This window comes from Aythya marila, assembly GCF_965140915.1.
Source record: "Aythya marila genome assembly, chromosome: 1".
NCBI lineage: Eukaryota > Metazoa > Chordata > Aves > Anseriformes > Anatidae > Aythya > Aythya marila.
The window spans coordinates 94,932,237-94,956,492 of record NC_139042.1 but is presented as its reverse complement, the minus strand read 5'-3'; the positions used below and the strand labels follow the sequence as shown (position 1 = coordinate 94,956,492).

Below are 24,256 nucleotides of genomic sequence, written 5' to 3'. Positions count from 1 at the left end.
CCAGTAAGTCTGCAGGAACAAAGCTATCCTGTGTGTACAGATGTCAGCCCAGCTTTTATTCTCTGCTTCCAGACTAATGGATGCTGTGAGACTGATTGAGAAAGTAGACCCACCTCTGCCTACTCAGAGGTTGCCATCAGATATACTGAGAATGGATGTGGAAAGAGCAGCCTGTTCAGAGAACAGTTTGTAAAACTGACCACGGCCATAAAATTTGCCAGAAAAGCCTGGTGAGCACAGCATCAGACAAGCAATTTACCATCAGTTGGTAGATGTGGGTAGATAGCTCCCAGAAGAATTACACAGGAATCTGTTTAGGGGGAAAAAAAATCAACAAAATGCCACAAGCAACTGCTGTTTTTTTTTCTCTTTCATCATGCATGCATACTTTCACCATTTCCTTGTGACCAGGAAAATGGAGCTCTACTACCAGCAGGTCTTCCTTGCAATTCTACTTGTACTTAAGCTTTTGTTGCTTAAGTTGGAATATGTGGGTTCTCTTTTGAGTGGAGATGTATTTTAATGGATGCTTAGCTACTGGGTATTTGATGAGAAGTGACTTGGTACAATTAATTCTCTGCAAGATCCCTTACAGTTCTGCTCTTTAGGAAGGAAAAAAGAATATGGTCAAACTAAGGCCAGGTCAGAGATCATTGCTGGAGTCCACACACAGTGCTGAGAATAGGGAGAGAAAAGCAGAGCAGCAAGCAGAGGATTTATCTCTAATTGTTCCCAAGTTTGTTTCCTCGTGAGGTAGAATTAGCCCTGTTGTACTTTTGCTGCGACTGTTGGCAAAATAGAAATCTGGACCTTTGGAAGCAACTTTTTGCTTCAAATTGAAAGGGGCATCTGATCTTCCTTACATTGTCAACTGTTGCTTTTTTCAGTGGTTCACTGAAAAACTGACAGCTAGTAAGCTTCAAAGCAGAGAGGATCTGCTTAGCATCATTATCTTCAGTCCAAAGGCAATGCCAAATATGACATCTGGCAACCGGGTTGGATGCTAGGGCTATTCCACATCACATCCATAGAGGCATCTGCCAAAAATGCCGTAGGCCAGAGACATTTTTCACTATGGAAAATAGTTTCTTTTGGAGAGATCAGAGATTTTAAGATGATCATGCCAAGCCATCAAAGCTCTGGAAAAGCACGTAGCAGATAAAACTGCCTGCAAATCAGATGCTGCCGCCTCAGAATCTGGTTTCAAAGCTTCTTCCACTTTTTTTCCAGCTGGCCTACTCATCAGTAAAGAAACTCTCTTCAGAGAAGACAACCATCTTCTTAGTCAGGGATGTTCCTTTCTATACTTGAACAGATGCATTACTACCATGGGTACCAAAGTATTAGCACTTCTCATAAGTTATGTGTTGGCCAGTCTGTATTATCTGTATGAATCTTAGTGCTACAATTCATGATAAAACTCAGGCAATCATGAAGAATATTAAGGAAATCCATGAAAAGGCTTTGGTTTCTCTCCACCCATCTTTCTGACCCCCTAAAACCTCGTTCCCCAGGTTTTACTTATGAAGTAATATGACATCTTCCTTGAAAAAATGTCATCCCCTAAAGAGGTCATGAAGACCATATTGTCTTACTATTGTTTTTTGGAGGGAAAATAATGGAAAAACTTGTAATTACAAAATCAACTCATGCCTCAGAGTATTTGCAATTAGGGTTGAGGCCAGAACACAGGGCAGATATCAAGCTAATCTACAAAAAATATCTTTGTCATTCACATGGACAAGTCCATGTGCATTGTCTGTTGTATCTCTGTGTTGTTTATCTCTGTCACACCTTTGTGACACAGGAGTGTGTGACCTGAGCACAGAATAGCAGCTCTGCTCACTGGTCTTCAGCATAGCTAGGAATGATGAGTACTTGCTCCTCTTCTCTGAAGAACCTCTTGTACCAAGGATTAGGAAACATACTGAAATATCACGGGGTACACGTAAACATTCAGGTGTTGGCATTTGTCTTTTCAGAACTAGTAGTAACTGTCAGGAGCATACTCTTCTGAGATTAACGCAGATTAGAAAGCCCAAAGAAAAGTATGCAAGACATAGCATGCATGAAGAGAGCTTCCCCAGTGTTGTAAAAAATGGATGAGGTTTTCCAGAGATAGGATGCAAAACTCTGCTGATAAGGACTGCATACCTTCTGCATGACGGTCTATTCAAAGTACTGGTCTTTCTTTGATTTATGCTGGCTCTAAGATGCCTTTCCTTCATTGTTTACTGAAATAGAGGCAATGAGAAAACAAGGAGCAGATCTACCTGTTAACTTCTTGGTATAAAAAGGCATGCTTGTGAATGAAATATCTTTTCTGCAACCATCTTTCCCATACTGGGCACCAGCTGATCTTTGCACTATGTAAAGGTCAGGAGGGAACACTCCTCACTGCAGCACCAGGTTAACAGGGGAAAAGATTACTCTGGTACACTACAGCCATGCATAGACATGATGTTTTACAGACCAGTTCCTCCTAGGGTAGCCTTCCTGGTGCCATTTGGATGGTGGGATGCTGAACTCTGAGCAGGCTGCCAGAGGTGGGGAGCTCTAATCTCGGGATTTTCACTCTGTTTGCCTGAGCTGCACCCAGTGTGCAAGTGGGAAAGCAGAGCTCCTTGGCAAGAATTAACAAACGTGATGCCTGAAGGATGGAGCTTGTTGTTGCAGTTGTAGGCTGCTATGAATGGAGGCAGTGTAAGGAAGTATGAAGGGGCCTTCTAGAAAGCTACTATCACTCCGGTATGATATACAGCCTTAGATGTGTGATAGGTCTCTCTTAGCACAGAGGAGTGAGCCAGAAAGCATCCCAAATGAATGCACTGACTTAAGTGCGTTGAATGCAAGGACTGTAAAGCATTTTCAGGGCTGGAGAACTTGCGGAGCGCAGGGGATCCTGTCGCACCAGCTGAGGCAGATATGCTGGCACGTGCCCGTGTGCTGGATGGGTGGAAGCAGTCCTGGGATGCTGCCCTTCCACAGCAGCACAGAGCAACGGGTCACAAGAGAACTCCCCATGAGGAATCCTTCCCAGGGCATGCCTGGGTTTTTCTCCTTGAAGGAAGGCAAAAGCAGGTTTTCGTCCAGCTCCACTAACTGTTCTGAATGTGAGTGGGCAAAAAACTACTGTGCTCTGTTGCACTGCAGACTTGCTTAACTGTCTGCTCTAACTCCACAAAAGTGCTGACAACTTTAATGGAAGCCTGCAAGCAATTAACCAAATGCTTACCTTCTTCCTCAACAAGAGAGATGAAAACCATGTTTGAGACACGGGATAGAAAAAAAATTGATAATATCCTGTAAATCTCCAAGTATGGAAATTACTTCTTGGTACCAAGAAAGCAGCTATCAGCCCAGCAGAATTTGAGATTACAAATGAAGATAAAAAGATTGTGTCCAACTGTTTCCCTTGATGCTTCGGCTTCTTACAGATGTAGGCTCTAAAAATGGAAAAGGGCAATCTTTTCTTCAGAGACGAGAGCAGAGCCATAAGGTAAGAGTACTCTGTCATGCAGTAAGAGAACAAACCCATGACTCTTGTGGAAATGTCAAGTTTGGGAAAAACACCAAAACTGGTATTCTGGCTTAGTTAAATCATGTTAGTTTTACCTCAGCAACTCTCAGCATGGGTACTTATTTCATGGTAAGAATGCCAAAAGTGGAGTTAAAATTATAGTGGTATAATTACACTAGTAAAATTTCTAAGTTATTCTCAAGCATGTGGCTGAATCCCTGTTTTGATTTGTGATCCAAGAGGGCTCTTTTTCAACAGCTGACGAGAAGTCAGTTCACTTAGGGCTGCATATACTTCTTGGTACAGAAATGTCTGCATACAAATTAAAAACAATAACTTGAAAGGTTGTTGCTTCTTGGAGGATGGTGGGTTGATCAAGAAGAAATTGGATCCAGATTCCTGTTTAAATTCTGGTGTTAATTATGTGGTGCAACTCCCACTGAAATTAATGAAGCTATGCATATAAAAAAAAAAAAAAAAAAAAAAAAAAAAAAAAAAAGGTACAATTGAGCTATTTCTGCTTCCTCTGTTATACATGAAGGCTTTTCCAGTCTACTATAGCACAGGGAATATTTAATTATTAGCGGGTGCAGTTATGTCAGCAACTACTACATGGGAACTCCAAAACTTTTAAGATGTTGAATAAAATTTTTAGAAAAATAGAAAGCCCTTTTTACAAAAGGCACTTAGGGGTTCAGGACTTTCAGTAACCATGACACAAAATGGAGCTTAGGCTTAATTTGAGAAATATGGTAAGTGCCTCATTTAACCTTTAGCATAAAACTTTCAAATATGCCTTGTAGGAGTAGTATAACTGTCAAACTGTTCATACAAGATATTCAGCACAAAAAAATAGTACTCACAAAATTTTAGCCATATTGTATGGGAGTAAGACAGTGGTGTTTTTTCTCTTATCATTTGTTGATAGATAGGACTCTATCTAAAGGAAAAGTTGTGTAAAACAAGCAGAAAATGATAAAAACAATTCAAATTATTAAATGAGTTTAGCCACCATACAAAAGCTTCAGGGAAAAGGTTCTCAATTTATTTTAGAGAAGCCTGAATAGAAATCCTAGGTTCCAAATCTCTTGAAAATTTAAAATTTAGCTCCTGATTTTCAGTGCACACCCAGTTCAGTACTCCTATATTTGAATGTAAAGATTTTCAGTGTATATTGTAAATCACATTTATAGTATATGTACAGTTTCACCATATAAAAGTATCTCAAAGGCAGAGATCCAGCATTACTTAAGCTGTATTTCTGTTGCTCTCAGTAGAGATTTTTAATATCCAGAAAAAAAAAAAGTCTCCAACATGATGGAAGTCAGTATCTAATACTATACACTTACTTTCCCTGGACACAAGGGCAAGTGTCCAGTATACTTAAACAGTGACAGGAAAAATAAATTCTATTTTACTGTAATCACTGACATTTAGTAAATGTTAGACTTCCTTTGATAAATCATTTGTTGAGTTCTGAAAAGAGCTTATTAAGTCCGAATTTTTTAAATAGCAAGTCACTTTTCCTAATATTTAGTTCTTAGTTTTTGTTTCCTGATTTGACCATGTTAACAATGACAGTGATTTATGATCATACAGTCAAATAAACAAATGGGCATTTCACACAGTAGCACGAAAAACATTTTTAGAATTGCTCAACACCTTTCTGAATGATTTTTGACTTTTCAGTACTGTCTTAGAGAAGCTTATCCAAAGCTACTGAGGCAAACGGGAGTGTCTCTGATGTCTTCAGTGGGACTTGGATCCATGCCAAAACAAATGGGTATTACAGTTCAGTCATAAAAATTGTCAGAGTGTAACTATTATATGAGCTCGTCTCCAGTAATTAACATGTTTTCTCTTTCCTGCAAGTGCCCATATCAAACAGAAGATACAACCAAGATGCTCTCTCTGACAACTTTACAAGTTGCACAGCACCAGTGCCAGGCAGCAGATACAAAGAAGAGATTTATGATTCCGGCATCATGAAACCCAACAAAATAGAGAACAGGATTCAGCCACCTCACCATCTTATTAAAGAAGAAAACAAGTTAGGCTTTAACAGAGACCTACAAGAAAAAATGAGCATTAATGAAAGTTCTTTTTCAAACTCAATAGCTAATTCCTTGCTGCCAAAATCAGAATGTTTCCAGCCTAAAGCTATAGGACAATTAAGTCATCTCCTACCAGTGCCCTCCGTATATGAACAAACGAGACGGATTTGTATGAAAGAACCTAAATATGGGCATATTGGTCACCATGCTACAAATCTAGATGAAGTGGACAGTGATGAGAGAATGAGTGTAAAGCTCGATCATGACTCTGAAAGTGAGTGTGTGATGGATGTAAGACCCTCTGGACAAGTTCCATTTGTGCTTCTAAATTATCACCATGTTTTAGCTAAACATGGCACATTTCAAACTTCATCATGTACAGCAACAGGACATGTAGGAGAAAATTATGGATACAATTCTGAGGAAGTAAATACATTTATTTACAAAAACCAAAGCCCCTCATCAGCTTCTTCTCCAGAAACCCACAAGGAAACTGCACTACCACATTATATTGGAACTTCTGTAATAATAGCCAATGGAAGGTGACAGTAGTAGAAAAGTATTTACATGTAATCAAGAAGCCAAACTGTAATGATTTCCAAAAAGCATGAGAAAACATGGTTACATTTACTGAGCATAGCTGAAGGTCAATGAGGGACAGACTTGTGTGTTCCTGGCAAGCCATGTGTTACAGCACCTTTAAGGTCGGGAAAAAAGAACACATCTAGCTTCAGTGCTTCATTGTCAAAGATTAAGCTCTGGTGCCAGTGAGAAGACTTGTTACAGATCTTATTTTTGTTATTTTATAGTGTGCAACAAAATGAAATGATAGGTGTTATATGCAGAGATTTATATGAAGAACATTTTTTCCCTTTTCCCCTCCTTCTCAAAGTACGTTCAAGATTTTTTTTTTTTTTTAATCATTATCATAAACTGTACACTCTAGTTTAGGTATTTTTGACAAACTGTGTGAAACCTTACATCAACTCTCCACCCATATGTTAAATATCATGACAAATGAACTTTGTTTAAAGAGTGGTGATTTTTAGTATCCATAATACAGTTGTAAAAACCAAACAGAACTCAGTTTGGAACAGGCTTATTTATTAATTATCCAAAAGTTTTTAAAATAAATCAAATCTGAATTTGATTTATTTAAGATAGATTTCAGGATTCAGAGATTGTTACTGCCACCATTTAACTTAACAAGGAATGATATCATGACAAATTAATACATAAAAATATACATATTAAAGGGTTACAGGTCTTGTCATGGCAAATTGGGACAAATCACATAGTAGGAACTAAAGATTATTCCCCATAAAAATGTAATAAGAAAAAGAGACTTCTAAAAAGTGTAATCCACTGAATATTCTGGGAGAACGCTGTGTAGTTTTTCAAACCAGCTAATCAAAAATACATTTAAATAATAGCACCAGAAAATGTTTTATTTATAGTAAAGGGAATAATGAACATTTACGCTTTATTTTAAACTTACTAGTAACCTTCTGAAGTTTGAAAAGTTCGTTTTTTAACACACTGCACTTCCTTAAGCATAAATCTCATTGTCAACACAAAGGTAAGATTAATATTTGCCTGATTCATGGACTTCACAAATTATGTCAGTGGACAATCTGAATAAGGAAAGTCAGAAGTCATTGCACAACCACAAGAAACAAGATTGCACTTGAAGTAAAGCCAGGTTCATCATTGCTTTGAAGTGAACCCTTCACAAATATCTCAAGTTGTGCCAATAAACTAGAAAGCAAAAAGCATTGAGCATATATTTAAATTCTGCCCAGCCTATTAGGGACACCCCCCCCTCCCCCCCCCCGTTTTTACTTCTTTGTAAAGTTTGCAAACCAAGAAATAAGGAAACATACGAATCTGTGTGTGTTTTCCTGACAAGTTGGTCCAGTTTGTCTTTCACCCACTTCTGAAACATTCACATGCTTTTGATAAAACAACGTATGGCTCCCTACATAATAGGTGTAAATAATAATAAAGGTTTTTGTAGATCTGAGTCCACCATGTTTAGCTACATTTCTTAGCCCCATTCAAAGCTAGTTTACATTTTAGAAACTTTTTTTCTCTTATCAGACTCTCTCCAAAGAGACCTTTGCTAAAGAAAATGCTTACCTGGCTTGTGCAATATGGAAAAATACTTGCTCATGGATTGCACCTTGTCAGATAAAAATGTAATGAAATACACACTTTTTTAAAGTACACGTTCTCCATCTTGTATGTACAGCAATAATATTCAGTCACCTCCTTGCACGTATGGATATTTATTGCTATGAGTAAACAATAATACTGTTAATGTGTTTGAAAATAATCTTCAGTATTTGTATTGCTTTCAATTAAAAGTTTAACACAGAAAGCTTTATTATGAAGCTAAATCAGTATTCATTTTGCAAATCCACAGCTGCCTGACTTAATTTGCTAAAAAAAGATACGTTTAATGACAAATATAAGCAAAAATATCTGATCAGTCACTACAAGAATAGAGACTTTGTAGCAAGAATAAAAAAATAGCAAAACCAAACCAACATATTCACTTTAATTGTACTCCTTGATTTTTCTAAAGCTAGAGAAGGCATTTCTCCAGAAATGTTGTGAGTATTATTATCATTCTGATTTCATTAATTGATGAGACTCAAGCTGGTTTTATAGTGGCTTTACTTAATAGCTTTCCCAGCCAGTGTTACTCACGAACGCACCCAACTTCTTAGAAGATACAATTATGCTATGACTTGTATGTTAATTTTCTTAAATTAAAACCATACCCTATTAAGGAGTAACTGACATTGTTTGCATCATTAAAAAGAAACCTGATGCACAATTCTTTCATACTACGTGTCTCTCCATACATACCTCATTAGTGCATTGCTGCACATGAAGTCAATCTGGTGTATTTTTCTGTTCTTATAAGTAATTCTCATAATAAAAACATGTTTTCAGGAACGTACAAATTAGGCTTTGGTTAAAAAACACCATTAATATTTTTCAGTTAAATACCACAAAATATTTTTCCAGCGTCTAGCTTGTTATTCACACTTCCAGGCTTTATTCAACAAGCCTGAGTAGAGGAGGTGTTCCATCACCCTCCCACAGATGTTTTGCAGTATATGACATTCAAATACACGATATTTCCCCGCTAGGAAATAATGAATCAATTATGCATTCACATATGATAATACAGAGTAGGTTTTAGAAAAGATCTGTGATTATAAAAGCAAATGTGTGAAACATTTTTCCTGCCATTCCAAAATAGAAACTGCAATTGCATATTCACATCTGGAATGTGAGTACATTATACTGAGAGAAAAATAAGAGTTCAGACAGTGACTTTTAGTCAGCTAAACTACAGATGTTTATAGTATGCTATTACTGTAGAATGTGGTACAGCCATTGACAGTGGCAATGCTTTTAATAATTGGAAAAAATTATGTCATGTAAGTGGAGTGTGAATTGCATTATGTTATGAAAAATAACCTAAGTTCTCTCCATCATACTTATTCGAGCCAGTATAGAAATCTTTATCATAGATAACTTTATCATGCAATTTGATGGGATTTAAAATCTTGGGAGAGGTCAGGCCTAGCAAGTAAAGTCTATGCAGAATGAAAGAGAGAAAGAGAGTGAGAGGGGTAATGATTTACCAAAATATAAAGTTGGAAGTGTTAATCCCATATTGATGTCTCAAAAGTTTTTATCCTTTTAATAGAAACAGTGCAATGTAAATAAGGTGGTAAGGGAACAGACTTCTCTCCAGGTTACAACCATGTAATTTCAAAAGGGCATTTAAACAATTTAATGAAATTAAGCACAGTGGACTATAGGTGTAAAATCTTCTAACAGATCACTGAGATAAAGTGGAAATGCTCTCTTTATGAATGGGATACCTGCCAGATATTAGCATTTCTCTAGAAATCACAAAACACCACACCAAGCATTTTTTCAACATTTCAGTCATACTTCAAAAGCGACACAGAAAAAAATTAATTTCATTTTTTCCTGAACATTAGATTTTGCTTTTTTTTTTTTTTTTTTTTTTTTTTTTTATGATGCAGATATGAGCTATTTGGCAAATGTAGGTGAAAAAGCACGCAAAACAAACAACCTATTAATGCTCAGAATTATATATGTATTCCCTAAAAATGTAAAGCATTTTTGCTTATTTATTATGTAAAACAGAACTGTTAAAATGATAATAAAGTCCTGTAGCCAAAGGAAAAAATGAGTTTGATTTTTTTTTTACTACAAAACACAAGGTTTCACAAAGAATAACACTGTATATTTGAAAATTTATTTCAATTATGACACTATATTTGACAGTTAGTACATCATAAAATACAAGGAATTATGTATTCTGTTTAAGCCACATCGCATTTTAAAGGGAGAGTCTTGGAGAATGGAAAATAACACAGAATCACTAATGAAACACCCTAATGCAAGATATTCAAATACAGCATCAGTTTACAATTCCTCCCTGCAGTTCTTTTTTCTCAGTTGTTTGCTACATGATGATACTCTGCTGCATGCCACCATTTTTTGACCTCTGTTCTTACTTCAGTCCAGATTTAATTTCTTTGGTGTCTGATCATTGCTGTGCATCACTACCATAACTTATGCATGCAAATGCTTTTATCAAGCCAGCTTCCCCCAGGAATGAATCAACTGTTAGCAGCGCAAATCTTTTTCACGACACCTACTAAGCTGTACTTCAGAAAAATTTGATGTAGCTATTGCATATTACAAAGTAGTTGCAGAGAGTAATTTTTTAGACTGCTGAGGTCTTGTAGCTGGATCAGAAAAAGCAAAAAATAATTTAACCCCCCCAACAGTTGCACAATTAAACAGCAGCATAAAGAATTAAATACTTTAATATTATTTCTAGATAATAGCCCTTGAAGTATATTATATTTGCTAGATAGATTTTAACAACTCTCTGAAGTCTTTTAAAACATTTTAATAGAAGTGAGATGTACTGCTTGAACTCTTAAATGTTAAGTACATTATTACTTTTTCAAATCTTTGGAAACAGCATTGGTTCTGTCTGGACACAACCTGCTTACTCTTGCTGAACACAGACGTGCCAATACACTCTGCTTGCTCTGCAAAAGTTTTCTTATCAATAAAAAATCTCTATAGATATTTTCACAATGTGTAATTCAAGAAACATTGTAACAGTCTCAGAGAAAAAAATGAAGTCACAGAAATATGGACACCATAATAAATGTTTTTGAAAGCACTTCATCGAGAAAATAGTTTAAGATATGACATCAGCCTCACAATGAAATAAGTGGTTTACTAATCTAGACATTTAATAAAATTAAACATTTTCAGTGCATTACTTCTGGATCTGGAGATGTCTGATTCTCTCCATACCTATGTTCAGAGACCATACTACACCACATTTGTCTGTCTTATATAAAGAACAATAATAAAAATGATTTCCATACAAAAATGTTGTGGTTTTCTGGGTGTGCCAAGTTTGCCGTAAAAAGAACAAGATTACTGGCTGTGCTCCCCAAAAACCTTAAGATGAGTGCGGTATAGGAAGGTTGACTGGCTTTCTTGACAGTAACAGCTGCAAGCCAGAATGACCCGATTCCGCTGCTCTGTATATAACATGAATTTTCTTTGTGAAGTTCTTTGGTTCTTCTGAAGGAAAGGTCAAGTCTGTAACAAATGCTTTATCCAACTCAAGGCTGTTTCCACAAGACAGAAGGTAGTTTTAAACACACAGGAAGAGGCCACTAAAAAGTTGAGGCAAAGTGGTATTCCCACACCATCTACCTATGCTCTAACAAATCCGCACTTGATTAGTTCTTATTTATAGAAAGAATGTTCAATGCTAAGTTTCAATGCAAACCTTTTCTGAATAATTTTATAACTCAAAGCAAGAATAAAACATGTTTTCATTAAAAAAGACTATGAAGAAATCCAAAATGGAATGATAGCAACCATGAAATATTGCAGAGTTTTTTTACTATTAAAAAATACATCTGCCTTCTGCTCACTGTGATAGCTTAGTAAAGTGAAATTTTGCAGGTACTCCATCATGTCCTTCCAACAGGAACATGTTTTATCATTTTTCCCCATCATTCTTATACAGTACTTTTCCCTAGCGTAGGGAGAGCATGTTTTAAGGAAGCAATTCAAGTCAAAACCTGATTCCCAGCCTGATTATTAAAAGGAATCTCCACAGGCACTCATCAGTGTATCCATCAGTGTATCTGGAATATGAGTGATATCAATGATGTTTCCTGTTGGCACAGTCTACTGTACCAAAACAGACATAGTGTTTTAGCTACAAATTTCATACTGAGATACAGATCTAAAGTTTTGTAAAACTCTGTGGTTGAAAAAAACAGTACCAGAATTTTGCTTTCCACAGCTGACCAGCAGCAGCATGCAATGCTTATGAGCTACTTGAAGGAAAAGGTAAAAAAGAAGTGAAGATGCACAAAGATGTATACATACACAAATGCACACACACAAACACACTACATATATGTATATATAAATGGGCTCTTTTTTATTTAAACTTTATTAACTCAGACTCAAATTTAATTCAATTATAATATACATCAATATTTGATTCTGAAATAAAGGTAGCTGCCAAAAATTAACAGCCCAAAGCAGTTTTGAAGCATCTGGTGGGAAAATGTGAAAATCGGTGTTCGTGTGTATCATTTTAACTAAGCCAATTAACAGCTGTCTACACTCCACTGTACAGTTCTATGAAATATTGGTGTGCAGTCTCATATGATGCAGATCACAAGGGAAAACAAAACAGCAGGGGACAGACAACCAGGCACACACACTAATATACTGTGATATGGAGCAAAAAGTCCTGAATGTAAGAGGGACAACTTAATTTTTAGCACTTGCTGCCAAACCACCTAAAACCTAATATGTGAGGATTACTCTAAATTACCATTACAGACTAGCTTCCTTGCTTTAAGACTTCTTGGCTTTGTAACTGAAACAATCTACTAACATGTTCAGATTGTTTATGAGGTGAACTTTAACCTAAAAAAAAACATTTCTGGCTAGTAGACAGAAGTGCTTTGTGGAAACCAATTTGGCTGATCCACCTTTAGTAGGGACAAGGTAACATAATAAGCAGTGCTGCCTACTTGAGGAAATGAAGCTGGCCACATCACACCTATGATAAACTTTTCGTTTGTAGAGAACCATTTGAAGTGCTCTGGTGGCCAGCCTCCTGGTGCAAATTCATCTTGCACAGGAGAAAAACTCAACAATCTGCCTATCCAACAGAAGCTCCCACACGTCTACCTTACAATGTTTTCCAAACATGACCACACTAATGCTGTGCAGCCAGCCCCAAAAGCAAGTAATTCCCAGGTTAGCAGATGTTAAACCTCTTGTTCTCAGTGGTTAGCAGCAAAAACAGATGCCCTACTTTGGGAAAGGAGAGGTGAAACCAGAAATGATGGAAGAGAGTTTGGACAAAGATAACTGAGTGTTTTCTTGTTTTCACTGTAGTAATTGTTTACTGCAGGGATCTTAAAGAGTGGGGCATTTTCTCTTACTTATTCTCTTAACTTCTTTACTACTACAGTAGAATTACTATTAAACTCTAAACTGTTTAGACTTCCATCCCCTGGAATGGAATCCTACGATAACCCAGATAAGAGCTTTTCAACTAGGTGTTACACCTGTCATGACCTCCAGTGGGCTATTCTTATAGGGCTAAAACCTCTCAGAAAACTGTAATTTAAAGGAGATATGAGATGATTTGCTTAGATCCAACTGAGTAGGAAAAGCAAAAATACATTGGTATAAACAACCACAGTTCTTACGAACTGATGGAAAACTCTCCAAAAACTCAAGGCAGCCATGACAGAGTTGCAGACCTGAGACCAAAGCACAGTATGTAAACTGTTGTATAGATCCATATGGAGAAGAACCAAGTCAGCAAGGTTCTACTTAGACCCGAAGCTAAGCACAGTGGCAAGCCCACTAATTCAGAAATATATGATGAGCTCTTCTAGATGATTCCACTGCAGACAACAAAAAACCCTGAATCTAGTTAGTAAAAACATGGTAAATATGTAAATCTTGTACAGTATTGCACTAAGCACAATCAAAACACCCCTTCTTAAAACAAAAGATTTAACCAAATACAGTGTGTAATCGAAGAAAAAGTTCTGTTCATTATAAAGTATTCCTTTGAAATCAGGGTCCTTTTAAAGAAAAGGTACTTACAAAGAATGGCAACTTAGATGTGTTTTTAAGTTAATACATAAGAATAGAGGACTTTAGCAAAAAGATACTTCTTCTTAAACTGTTGAAGTTATCCATCTCAGAGAACAAAGACATCAGAAATTGGAAGAAAAACAAAAAAACAACCATGCCATCACCCACCCTCCCACCTTTAAGCAAGCTTAGCTGCTTGGTGTTGAACAGTAAAGAGCCTTCTTTTGCATTGTGAGCTCTGAGGACTGTTAATGCTTTGGGATTATGAGGTTTCTCAGCATGTCAAAAGAGTTGCCGTCTGGATGCACAGACTCTACACCTTTGCCTTCTTCATGAACTTGAAGGAATCCATAATCATCTATCCCAACTATCCATGCGATTGGGCCCTCCTCATTGTAGAGATGGACTTGCTTACCACTGTCATTAAAGAAAAACAGACAGTTATGAATTAATTGATTGCAGAAACAATAAAAAAATAACAGAGGACTACTATCTGGTAGAATATTCTCACTTTATGGGTTCTTAACAGAGAATGTTTTTCAGCAATATTTTCTATTTCCTGCTTTACTTTCTTTCAGTACAATTAACATTTAAAACCCCCATCACCTCTTTTTTGTTCTTTTTTTTTTTTTCTTCCTTTTGGTAAAAGATGATTACAGCAGCTTTGTAAAATACTTAGAAACACTCTTTAACCTGTGCTAGTTCATTGATTTTACTATGTGTTATTTTCATTCTCACCAAAGAATTACATCCTATTTAGGAACATACATTTCAGTTAAGTCACCAGTTTTAAAGGCAACCTGGTAGAACATTGAAAATGGAAGATAAAACATCCATGAGTTATCTCAAACTTTCTTAAAAGAGAAGAACATTATGCTTACCTGTGTATCCAGTACTTGTAGTAACGGGGAAGAACTCCGTTGGGCCCTTTCTCCTGAAAAATATCGATAAGCCTCTCTAGCACAGTTACAGTTCTTGCAATAAGGCAGTCTGCAGTTAAAGGCTTCAGTTTTGTCCCCTCTTCCTTATTAAATTTTGTGATGAGGTCATTGATGCATATGGTGGGGTTGCTGTTGTTCACATTAAGTCCAAAGCCTGAAGAAGACAAACCAAAAGAACAGGACAGGATTTTTAAATATGACTATTTTGTCTCTAATAAAAAGTTTGTACTTCAACTAGTTGATATATTATCATCTCTGAGGATTTTTTTTCCAGTATTTCTTCAGTCTCTTATACCTCTAAATCTTTCTATTTGCATAATTACAAATTACAGTCCAGATTTGTTTCTTGTCCTTAAAGTGCCTCTTCAAAATTGTAGAAGCAAATCCAGTACGGTCCTTTCAACAAAACACCACCCTATCATGGATGTAGGAAGATGTGAAGTGGCAACTTGTATATTGGTTCAACATCAAAGTGAGAAATTCTTTTACTAAGTAGACAGGTAATTAGCTAATTGAGAGCAAATCCCTGATCATACTCTGAGATGCAGTTTTATCTTTCAGTTTAAAATTTAATTAAGAGTACTTTCTGTTTGCTACATTTAGCTGATTTCATTTTCTGAAAATTAAGCTTTGTTACTCAGTTGATTAGACTTGTTTGGCTTGCTGTGAAAAGCCCAGCAGATTTAAGTTTGCTGGGTAAGACTCCAGTTTGCTTAATCTATTTTACCGCAGCATATCCTTTAGAAGCCTCAAGTCTCTCACTGAGATTTCTCCAGCTAGAATAATGTTGGCAGAACGCCTTTCTTATTTAAATATGCCTCCTGGGGCCTTTTTTGCAGCCTGCTGAAACAGGCTTCAAGGGATGTAAAGAAATATATTGTATTACCTGTTTATTTTTTCTCCTAATAATTTGGATTTTTCTTTCCTCAGACATTTGGGATAAAACACCAGTCCTGTCAATCAGGTTTAGACATGATGCACCTCCATCTGTAGCAAGGCTCAGATGTGTTGTTTTGTAAATTTGCTATTAATGAGACTGTTCATATATGGAATTAATTTGTATTAACCATGAAGAGAAGAATCTCTTCAGTGAAAAGGAGTTTTTGACTTCTATCTAATCAGAGAATGCATAGAGGAAAGCCACAGTAATATCAATGCCAGGATATCAATCTCACTGAAATGAGGAAAGATGTATTATCAGGATGATACAAAGGAAAAAGAACTGGAAAAAATAATATGCCATGCCAGCAGATCACTACTCAGCTGTTTAAACTCAAATATAATACAAGTGAAGAAAGAATGACAGTGCTCATTATGCTCTCTTATGTACTGTCAGGGTGCAAAATGCAGCCTTTGAGTCCATCTGCAGGCTAAAGGCACTCAGGTGCATATTTATGGAGATCACTAGTTTCCTAAAACTAAAATGGACATGAGAAACATACTGAGATGATGAGCTCAGATGAGGCAGTAGCATCTGGGAATAAGCATGGTGGCAAAAATGTAGACAGCTAATCTGAAAAATATGAGGTTCTCAGGACTCTTAGGGCATCTTTTCTTGCCTATGTGAGAAGAGTAAATAATAATAATTTAACACTGACCTTGCAGCATGTTGATGTGACTATCATGTCTTCCAATTCTAGGGCCAGTACTGGCTTGAGCATCTGTGCACTGTTCTCCCCTACTCTGGGCAGATATCCCTTAGCTCCACACAGAGGTAGACAGAGCTTTTGCAGGTCAGGCACACTGGCTGTCCCTTTTAGTCCATTTATATTTGGCTACCTATGTCTGTTCTGAATCTGTCCCTTACATCAAAGAAGTATATTCTGCAGAACTCCTCTTCCAAAAGTCCTGCAACAATTAAGTACTTAATTTTTTTTTTTTTAAATTATGTTTTAAATGTGTTCTTTTTTTCTTCCTTTTTCATACAAGTATGAACATGAACTACGCCATCTGTGAGGCCTCAAGCACACAGTATAGGTGAGAAGGCAGGTTTGTCTCTTGCCAACCTTTCTTCTAAGGTATTTCTCAGAGCAGTGAAGCTATATATGTGACCTGTGATTCTGATCATTACCCTCATGGGATTTTCCTTATGAGTGCTAAGTAATCTGTGAGGTCTAGCAAAGGAATGTGCATGTTGGCAGAAAGAGGATGATGCATCTAGCTTCTATCTGCTGTTGCAGAATTTTGATCTCGTTGCTACTATTAAAAAAAGAAATTAGGTGTCATGAGTCACCCTTACTGCTCTCAGTGCCATCACTGAAATGATGGAAAAGATCCTTGGAGTAGTATATAACAAATAACTTTATTTTGGCTGGAAGCTTCTAAGATTAAAAGTTGATGAAAATGTGTATTTTGTTTATACTTTGGAGCTATCATCACCAAGATGACTCCTAAGGGCATCAGAGAGAATGCGTACAGCAAGTTTCCATTTAATTTGAATGTTTTGGTGTTTGCAATAAGCAGCTCAAGGTGCAAAACTAAGCTGTCATGTGCAAAGAGTCATTCAACAAGAGGAACAATTTTTAAGCCATTATTTGCTTTTCTTGTGTTAACCAGTTCAGGCACTGGAAAAACACATGAAGCAGTAAATGGTTGATGGGGCACAGAGAGACTCTAAGCATCTCAGTTTAACTTCCATTCTGTAAACGTAGACCATCTCCAAAACGAGGATATAACAATTAAACAGAAAACATAATGGTTGGGCTAGTTCACAGAAGAAGGTGGTGGAGATACTTTGACTTTGATGCCTTTCCCTGTTAAAGCACTGGCACCTGCTGAAAAATACACATACAGTCTTTTTGGGACTGGCCTTGCTACCTATCTGGAAGGCTATTAGCTATTAGCTATTAGCCTTCCAGATAGACTGTTCATCTTCAAAATGAACAAACAGTCTGTCATTCCCTACCCTGCCCCTCCCAGCCTTCCTAACCACTTGGCAAATTTTATGTTTTCAGAGAACTAAACAAAGAGAGTATTTAATCAAATAATTGCTGCACTGCTGCTTCGCTGGCAATATGCCAGTTTCTGAAAAGATATCAACAGAAGCAACTTACAAATAAATTTAAAAGGACAAAAGGAGAAACAAAAACATTACTGTGAGTACATAGCTCTTTCTCTCCTAATTTAAATGGCATGTTATTTACCTATTTGTCATGTTGCAAAAAAATGAAAACCAAAAAATCATACATTTTTCTGTATATTCTACTGGTTTTGCAATAGATCAAGGACATTTTCCCTCTCTCTTGTAATGCTCTTTCTTTGAACCCCATTGCACCAGCCCAGATGCTTGCATTTATGTTTTCCTTGTCAAGCATATGGAACTCTTAAGAAGAATGAAAACATTTACTTTATGTGCTTTCTTTTGTTTTAATACTGTGCTTTATTTCCTTATGCCCGCTGTCATTATTTCTTCTTGTCCTTGTCATTTGAACTCATAAAGACATTAACAGCAAACTTCTTTAGTTAAAAAAAAAAAAGTGTAGAAAAGCTTAAAAATAGACACTTACCAATAAGTATATGAAATGTTGTTTCAATAAGTGTAGAGGTTACCAGAACTCCACCAAGCTTCATAAGATCACTGTAATAAATATCATTTGGCCATTTTACTCGTAGCTCAATGTCCTAAAGAAACAAAACCATACACATTTAGAAACAATTTGCTCTCTGAAACTGGTTATAAGAGCATGGCTCATTCATCACTCCATATTCTATATTTTCTATACCTCTTTCCCACACTGTATACGATACTGTTAACTCTTCATAATAAGAACCTATTTAAGGGTTTCACAAGTGTTACTGATAAAATCATGGTAACATGGTTACATGGTCTACTAAAGAGGCTGACAGCTGTCAGAGAAAAGTTTAAATTTAGTTAAAAAATAAATAAATGATAGTAGATAATAAAGTCTTAGAGCAACCAAAAGGAGAACTAAAGATAGTAGAGATTTATAGACTCAAAATCGTATGGTCTTGTAGAATTAACTTACTTCATTCATTATGTCCTATTAAAGAACTGAAAGATCTGTTCAAGAGAGATGAAAACTGGTAGCAAGTGTGGGTTACTGCTGATAAAGCGTAAGGGATCAGAGTAAATCCACAATAATATCAACTCTAGATTTGAGGATCTTTGCAGAAACCAGACAAGGAGACAATGACATCTTGAATTTTGCAGACAGGAGAAATTCCAGTTCACAACTATGTAAATACTTCAGTAATATTCTAAATATATTCATGCTTTCGGCAGCTATGCTGAAGAAACCGTGGAGCTGGAAACACAAACTGTGCTGTATGACACCGTTCCAGTGCAATAGAGAAGTTTTTGTTGAAACCATAGAACTGAACTGAACTTTGCACTGGCTACTTAAACACAAAAAAGAAAGCAATGTGCTTCTTGTAGTTTGAAAAACTGCATATGACCGTATCCCAAGAGGCAGATTATGGGAGGTGCTCCAGGACTACAAGAGCCATATTCCCTCCTATTGTAGATTATAAAATCCCTTTACAGGATGTGTGAAAACTGCACCTGGATCCATGTCTACTTCTCTGACAGATTTAAAGGCCAGAGAGGAGTCCATTATACATACACTGACAGGAAATACTAACTGATTTTGCTATCAAAGCATTCTAAGAGAATACCACCAATTCATATTCATTACAGAAAACAACTTGACTCTTCAAACTGTGAAAGGATTTAGAGAAGACTCTTGAGACATGCAAAGTATGCCACAGTTAAACAGTATTATCAGTGTTAAGAGACCTTCTGAAGGTAACCAAAGGAGACATAACTTTCCTTCTGCAAAAGAACAACAATATATTCACTAGATTTTACTTAGGGAATCCATATGCCTGTAAGACACTGGGCACTTATTTAGCATGGCAACTGAGGTCACAAGCAAGCATGAAAAGCAAACAAGTCAGTGGGGTATTTTTGTGAGACAGACTACACAGTGAAGAGTTGTGTTGTTTGCCACAAAACAGAGTGACAAGGTTCTGCATAACTATCAGTGTGTCAAAGTACTGATGGGTAAGGCACAGTGGGAATGGAGCATGTTCTTATTTTCCTTTACTAGAGTGAGATTTCTGCTGTTCCCAGAACGGAAATGCAAAACACTCTCTGGGATATAAGCTTGTTTGAATTTGCAGCACTAACATCTGACAGGAAAACTTACAATTGAACTGTCAGAGTTTGTCAAAAGAGAGCCCAGAACAAAGGCCTCAATCGCTGCCTATTTAGAGCTGCAAACTTTCATGACAGAATCCTAAAAACGATGACTGAATGATAAACTGAAACACATGCATTTCATATCTGTCTATGGAAATCCTGAAATGGACTTTGGGCATAACAAACCCCATTAAAATGTGTTAAAGATTCCCCACACTCCCACAGAGGTAAAGAAATTCAGAGGTAAGAATAAAACCACTTCTTTAAATTAGCCCACTATTTTCAGCTGCTACAGTTTGTATGGCATGGCTGTTCATCTGACATAAAGAAAAGCCCTGCAATACCCAAGTCTAAATAACGGGCAAATTGAAGCTCTGAGTTTCAGACAAATCCTTGAATTTCCTTGCTTCAGTGTACCTGAGTCGAGACCCATAACACTGTTTTAACCCATCGTCCAGGACCCCATAACACTGTTTTAACCCATCGTCCAGGACTTGACTTTCGGGGGGGTGGGATGGGACACCACAACAGAATTCAATCCTCTCAAATATCCCCAGGATGTGTATTGGAAGACTTTTTAGTATGTATTTCACTACTTGAAAAGAGATTCAGCAGCTTTGCCTGGGTGATACCAAGCTACTGGGAAGACAGGAAATGTCCAAATAAGTTTTGTATCCCGGTATCTGCAATAGAGGTATATATCATCTTTATAGTAATATTTAGTACATCAGTCACATTCTTCCTCTTGAATGCAATAAAATAGAAAATGCCACAGTATATAGGGGTAGGCATACGGAAGCAAAACCACCTCCATTCATAAATTAACTCCTTCCCCAGTCAGACTCATATTTTATAAAACTAACCCTTGTCCCTTCTATTCTAAATGGTTAAATTATTCACTCTAGCCAAATATTTTATATTGCAAATTTTAGCCTGAAGCATTTTGTTTTTATAGTCAAGTTATGAAGCACTGAAGTTAGAAGGTTTTAATAGAAAGGCTGACAGACCCTAAACTTCAGCAAAGCTACTGGGTGCCACTATAATAAAGTTCATGTGTAAATGTGTATAAGTCATTGATTTTCTGTAATATAGGAAACATATGCTTTAGTTAACTACTTCTGTAAAATACCAAAGTTTTATAGTTAGCAAATATTAGGAAATGGTAACATTAAAAAGGAGATATATGAGGTGATGAAGAAGACTGGTTCTTCATTTTAATACTGATGACAGGACACTTGATTCCCTCTTGAGAGCAATACTCCTAAGTTCTTGCCTTAGAAATCAGTTTTCAACTTTAAACAAGGGTTGGAAAAATCCTTTAAAAGGGATAAAATGACCACTGAAACAGAACTGACAAAAAAAAGCAGAAAAGGATTTGTCAGTTTTATTCATTTTTCCTTCCTCCCTCTTCCCCAACTCCTTCAGAACCAAAGCAAATCAACTCAATTGTTAGACAAACAAAAAAGACATTTTCTTTATTGCTGAAGACTGAGTCTTAAGTTTCATCAGATTATGAGTGAAATGAGGGTAGTATACTTAATCAGCTCAATAAAAGGCAGTATTCATCATATGCATACTAGATTTCTTCAAACATATAAATTAAGTACATATGAATACTAAACTTACTACTGTTGTTTACCACTGTACTAGTGTTGAGTCATTTAATGCAAAGAAGACATAGTAAAAACTCAGAATTTAAGGAAAATGGAAACAGGAACAGGAACTTTGATAAAATTAAAGTGAGATACCTCATATCCTGGAATTGATCTAACTGATTCTACCATTGCCAAGGACACTAGGTGTTGAATAAAAGGAATTCTCTGGCCCAGGTTGGAATGTAGAGGAACCGTGATATGCAAAGTGGATAGTGCACAACCTATGGGACTGAGCCAAACATTTCCACCACGACCTGGGGGGGGGGGGAAAGAAAAAAAAATTGCTTTCAACACAGTAAAAAGTATTTATTAAAAACATCACTTTGTTCATGCAGACAACTACAGAAGAGAAAGATTCAATAGTACCAACCTGAGAACATACAAAAAGTCCTATAAAGGAGTTTCCAAACTTATTTTGAAATTTAGAATTTAAAGTGCAAAGCTTTACCTTTTTTAAATCAAACAAACAAACAAACAAGCAACAACAACAACAACAACAAAAAGCAGGTTGTTTAGAGTGCATTCTGCTACTGGTTTCCTATAATGTCCTAAATTACTTGCTTCTAAGCTTTACCTGGTATTTGGTAACATACACATTTCAAATAATCTTGCTTTGCTTAAGTGAAGAAATATTTGTGAAGATCCTCTGTGTGTATCTACAAATTCATCCACACTGTGGAATCAACTTGACAAATGCTAGATCTGAGTCAGAAACCAGCTAACTGTCTTTATACAGATGTGTATTCAGAAAGGCTTATTACTCTGGGCACTGTGCTTTTCTAATAAACTAAAAGTGGCTTTTTTATCAGTGGTAGCACTTTTCTAGACAAGAGGCATAACCTGCTTGTATTTACTTGCAAAAGATTGTGAAAGTGCACATAACGTTTCAAGACAGTCTTGTAGCCTCCACAAAACCTCTCAGACAAAAGTCTTCCAGTCTGACAACCCAGTCTTGCTCTAGTTAAATCAAACCGGAGTTCTGATTTGGAAGTCTGAATTGTATTACACTAAATGTAGTGATGGCAGTTTCCATGACTGGAGACTTTCTGGCAGAAAGTAGAAGACCACTAAATCATTTCTGCAAAAGCCACCAAACATCCTGAAAATGTTTACTTTGGTCTCTGTTAACTTAGGTTTTGAGTTTAAATCCACAGTTAAGCAGGAGGAGAAGAGAACACTATTATTCTGTAGTTTATTATCAAAAATACTCATAATGTATCTTTAACGAAGCTATGTAACATTAAAATGTCCTATTTTGTATGTTTAATATGCATTTATTAGCACAAGAAGGAAACTTACTAACCTTTCCCTTGTGTTTGTCGAACAGCAATTGCTATTAAACCCATCTCCTCAGGCAACTTGAACATTAACCTGCCAATTAAGGAAAAAAAAATGCTTATCAGCTGGAACACTAAGCTACATTCATGAAAATCTAGGTTTAAATATCAGGTAATATTTTACTTTAACATTGCACTACCATTTATCCGTTTTCAGATAATATTTATTCTTGACCAAAAAGCATTAGAATATTAAAAAAGATTAATTGAAAAATTATCATGTAAAACATTACCGTATCTGTTACACTGGAAAAAGTTATAGCCATAGTTCATTTAAGGTGCCTTCTGATAACATACGTTTTGTATTTCTTCACATTTTCTTGAAGTGCTTATTTTTTTGCGTGTCGCTATCTTCAGTAAGTGACAACTAGCAATTCTAGACATTTGTTTCTACTTAAAGCAAATTTTTGTTCATACTACAGAATATAACAGCAGCAGTTTCTGATTATTTAGAAAACCAATATGGTGGCAATAAAGCAGTTTAAAAGATACACTATCCCCTGAGAACTAATTATGATTTAACTACAGTAAATAAATCTACACCTTCTGAGAGCTCTAGAGAACACTGGCTTATTTTAGGCTTGTGTTCTGCTTTTAAAATAGTTTCACTTAAAAGAATACTAACTTTCCTCTGGGGATAAGTAGAAAGTGCACTTTAACACCACCAAATGAGTCAATGCAAGACTTTAAAAAAGAAGAAAAAAACCCTACTGTGAGAACTTAGTTCAAGCCGCTTTAGAACAGATCTGAACTGTGCTGTGATCCTTCTTCATTTCACGTTTTTGGGGAAGAGTTATTTAACAGATAAAATAGATATTCAAGATGGTGCCAGCAAGGCAAACCCAGAGAGTGATTTATAGCCTAAAAACCTCCTTCCAATATGGGCACAAATATCATGTTGTTCATTCATATAAAAGTGGTCTTGTCTCGGAGATAAGTGCAGTCCAATCCTTCAGAGTTATTTCCTCTGAATTTCAGATACATACGAGAGGCCTTTCAAGTTCAGAAATCAAGCAAGTATCCCTGAGCAGAAGGGACCAGCTCCAAGCAGAAATGTGCCCTTACTGCTCACTAGGCACAAACATTTTGGCAGACATCAGGTTAAGGAACCATCTGTCTCTCCTGCTTCAGTTTGCAAAGTAGGGCTTTAGTAACTGCTGGGGCGGCATCAGTAGCAAAAAGTTTCAGAATAGCTTTCAGATGGCTGACTTGCTTTCACAGTCATCAAAATGGTAGGTTATTTGAGGGCCCAAGCAAAGTCTGGATCATAAATGCCTTCACTCATCTGAAATACTTGAACCAAAACTGACAGAAGCCATAACAGGCCCAATGATGTTTTTCCACAGTGCCACAGCA

At 36.5% G+C, this 24,256-nt stretch overlaps 2 protein-coding genes across 3 annotated transcripts in view; one reads left to right on the top strand and one right to left on the bottom strand.

Annotated features, from left to right (window-relative positions):
• Positions 1-9,712, top strand: part of SIM2 (SIM bHLH transcription factor 2) — a 59,569-nt gene extending 49,857 nt beyond the window's left edge. Inside the window, exon 12 of the mRNA XM_082762156.1 lies at positions 5,393-9,712. Within this exon, the coding sequence (XP_082618282.1) occupies positions 5,393-6,120 (728 nt within the window). The 3' untranslated portion in view covers positions 6,121-9,712. The remainder of the gene's footprint in view (positions 1-5,392) is intronic.
• A 149-nt stretch (positions 9,713-9,861) lies between these two features.
• The window catches only part of HLCS (holocarboxylase synthetase), a gene marked incomplete at its 5' end in the record, with an annotated part of 124,434 nt that continues 110,039 nt past the window's right edge, over positions 9,862-24,256 (bottom strand). For both annotated transcript variants that reach the window (XM_082762129.1, XM_082762130.1), the window contains 5 exons: positions 9,862-14,223; positions 14,688-14,901; positions 18,254-18,368; positions 21,657-21,817; positions 22,867-22,934. In XM_082762129.1, the coding sequence (XP_082618255.1) occupies positions 14,055-14,223; positions 14,688-14,901; positions 18,254-18,368; positions 21,657-21,817; positions 22,867-22,934 (727 nt within the window). In that variant the 3' untranslated portion in view covers positions 9,862-14,054. The remainder of the gene's footprint in view (positions 14,224-14,687; positions 14,902-18,253; positions 18,369-21,656; positions 21,818-22,866; positions 22,935-24,256) is intronic.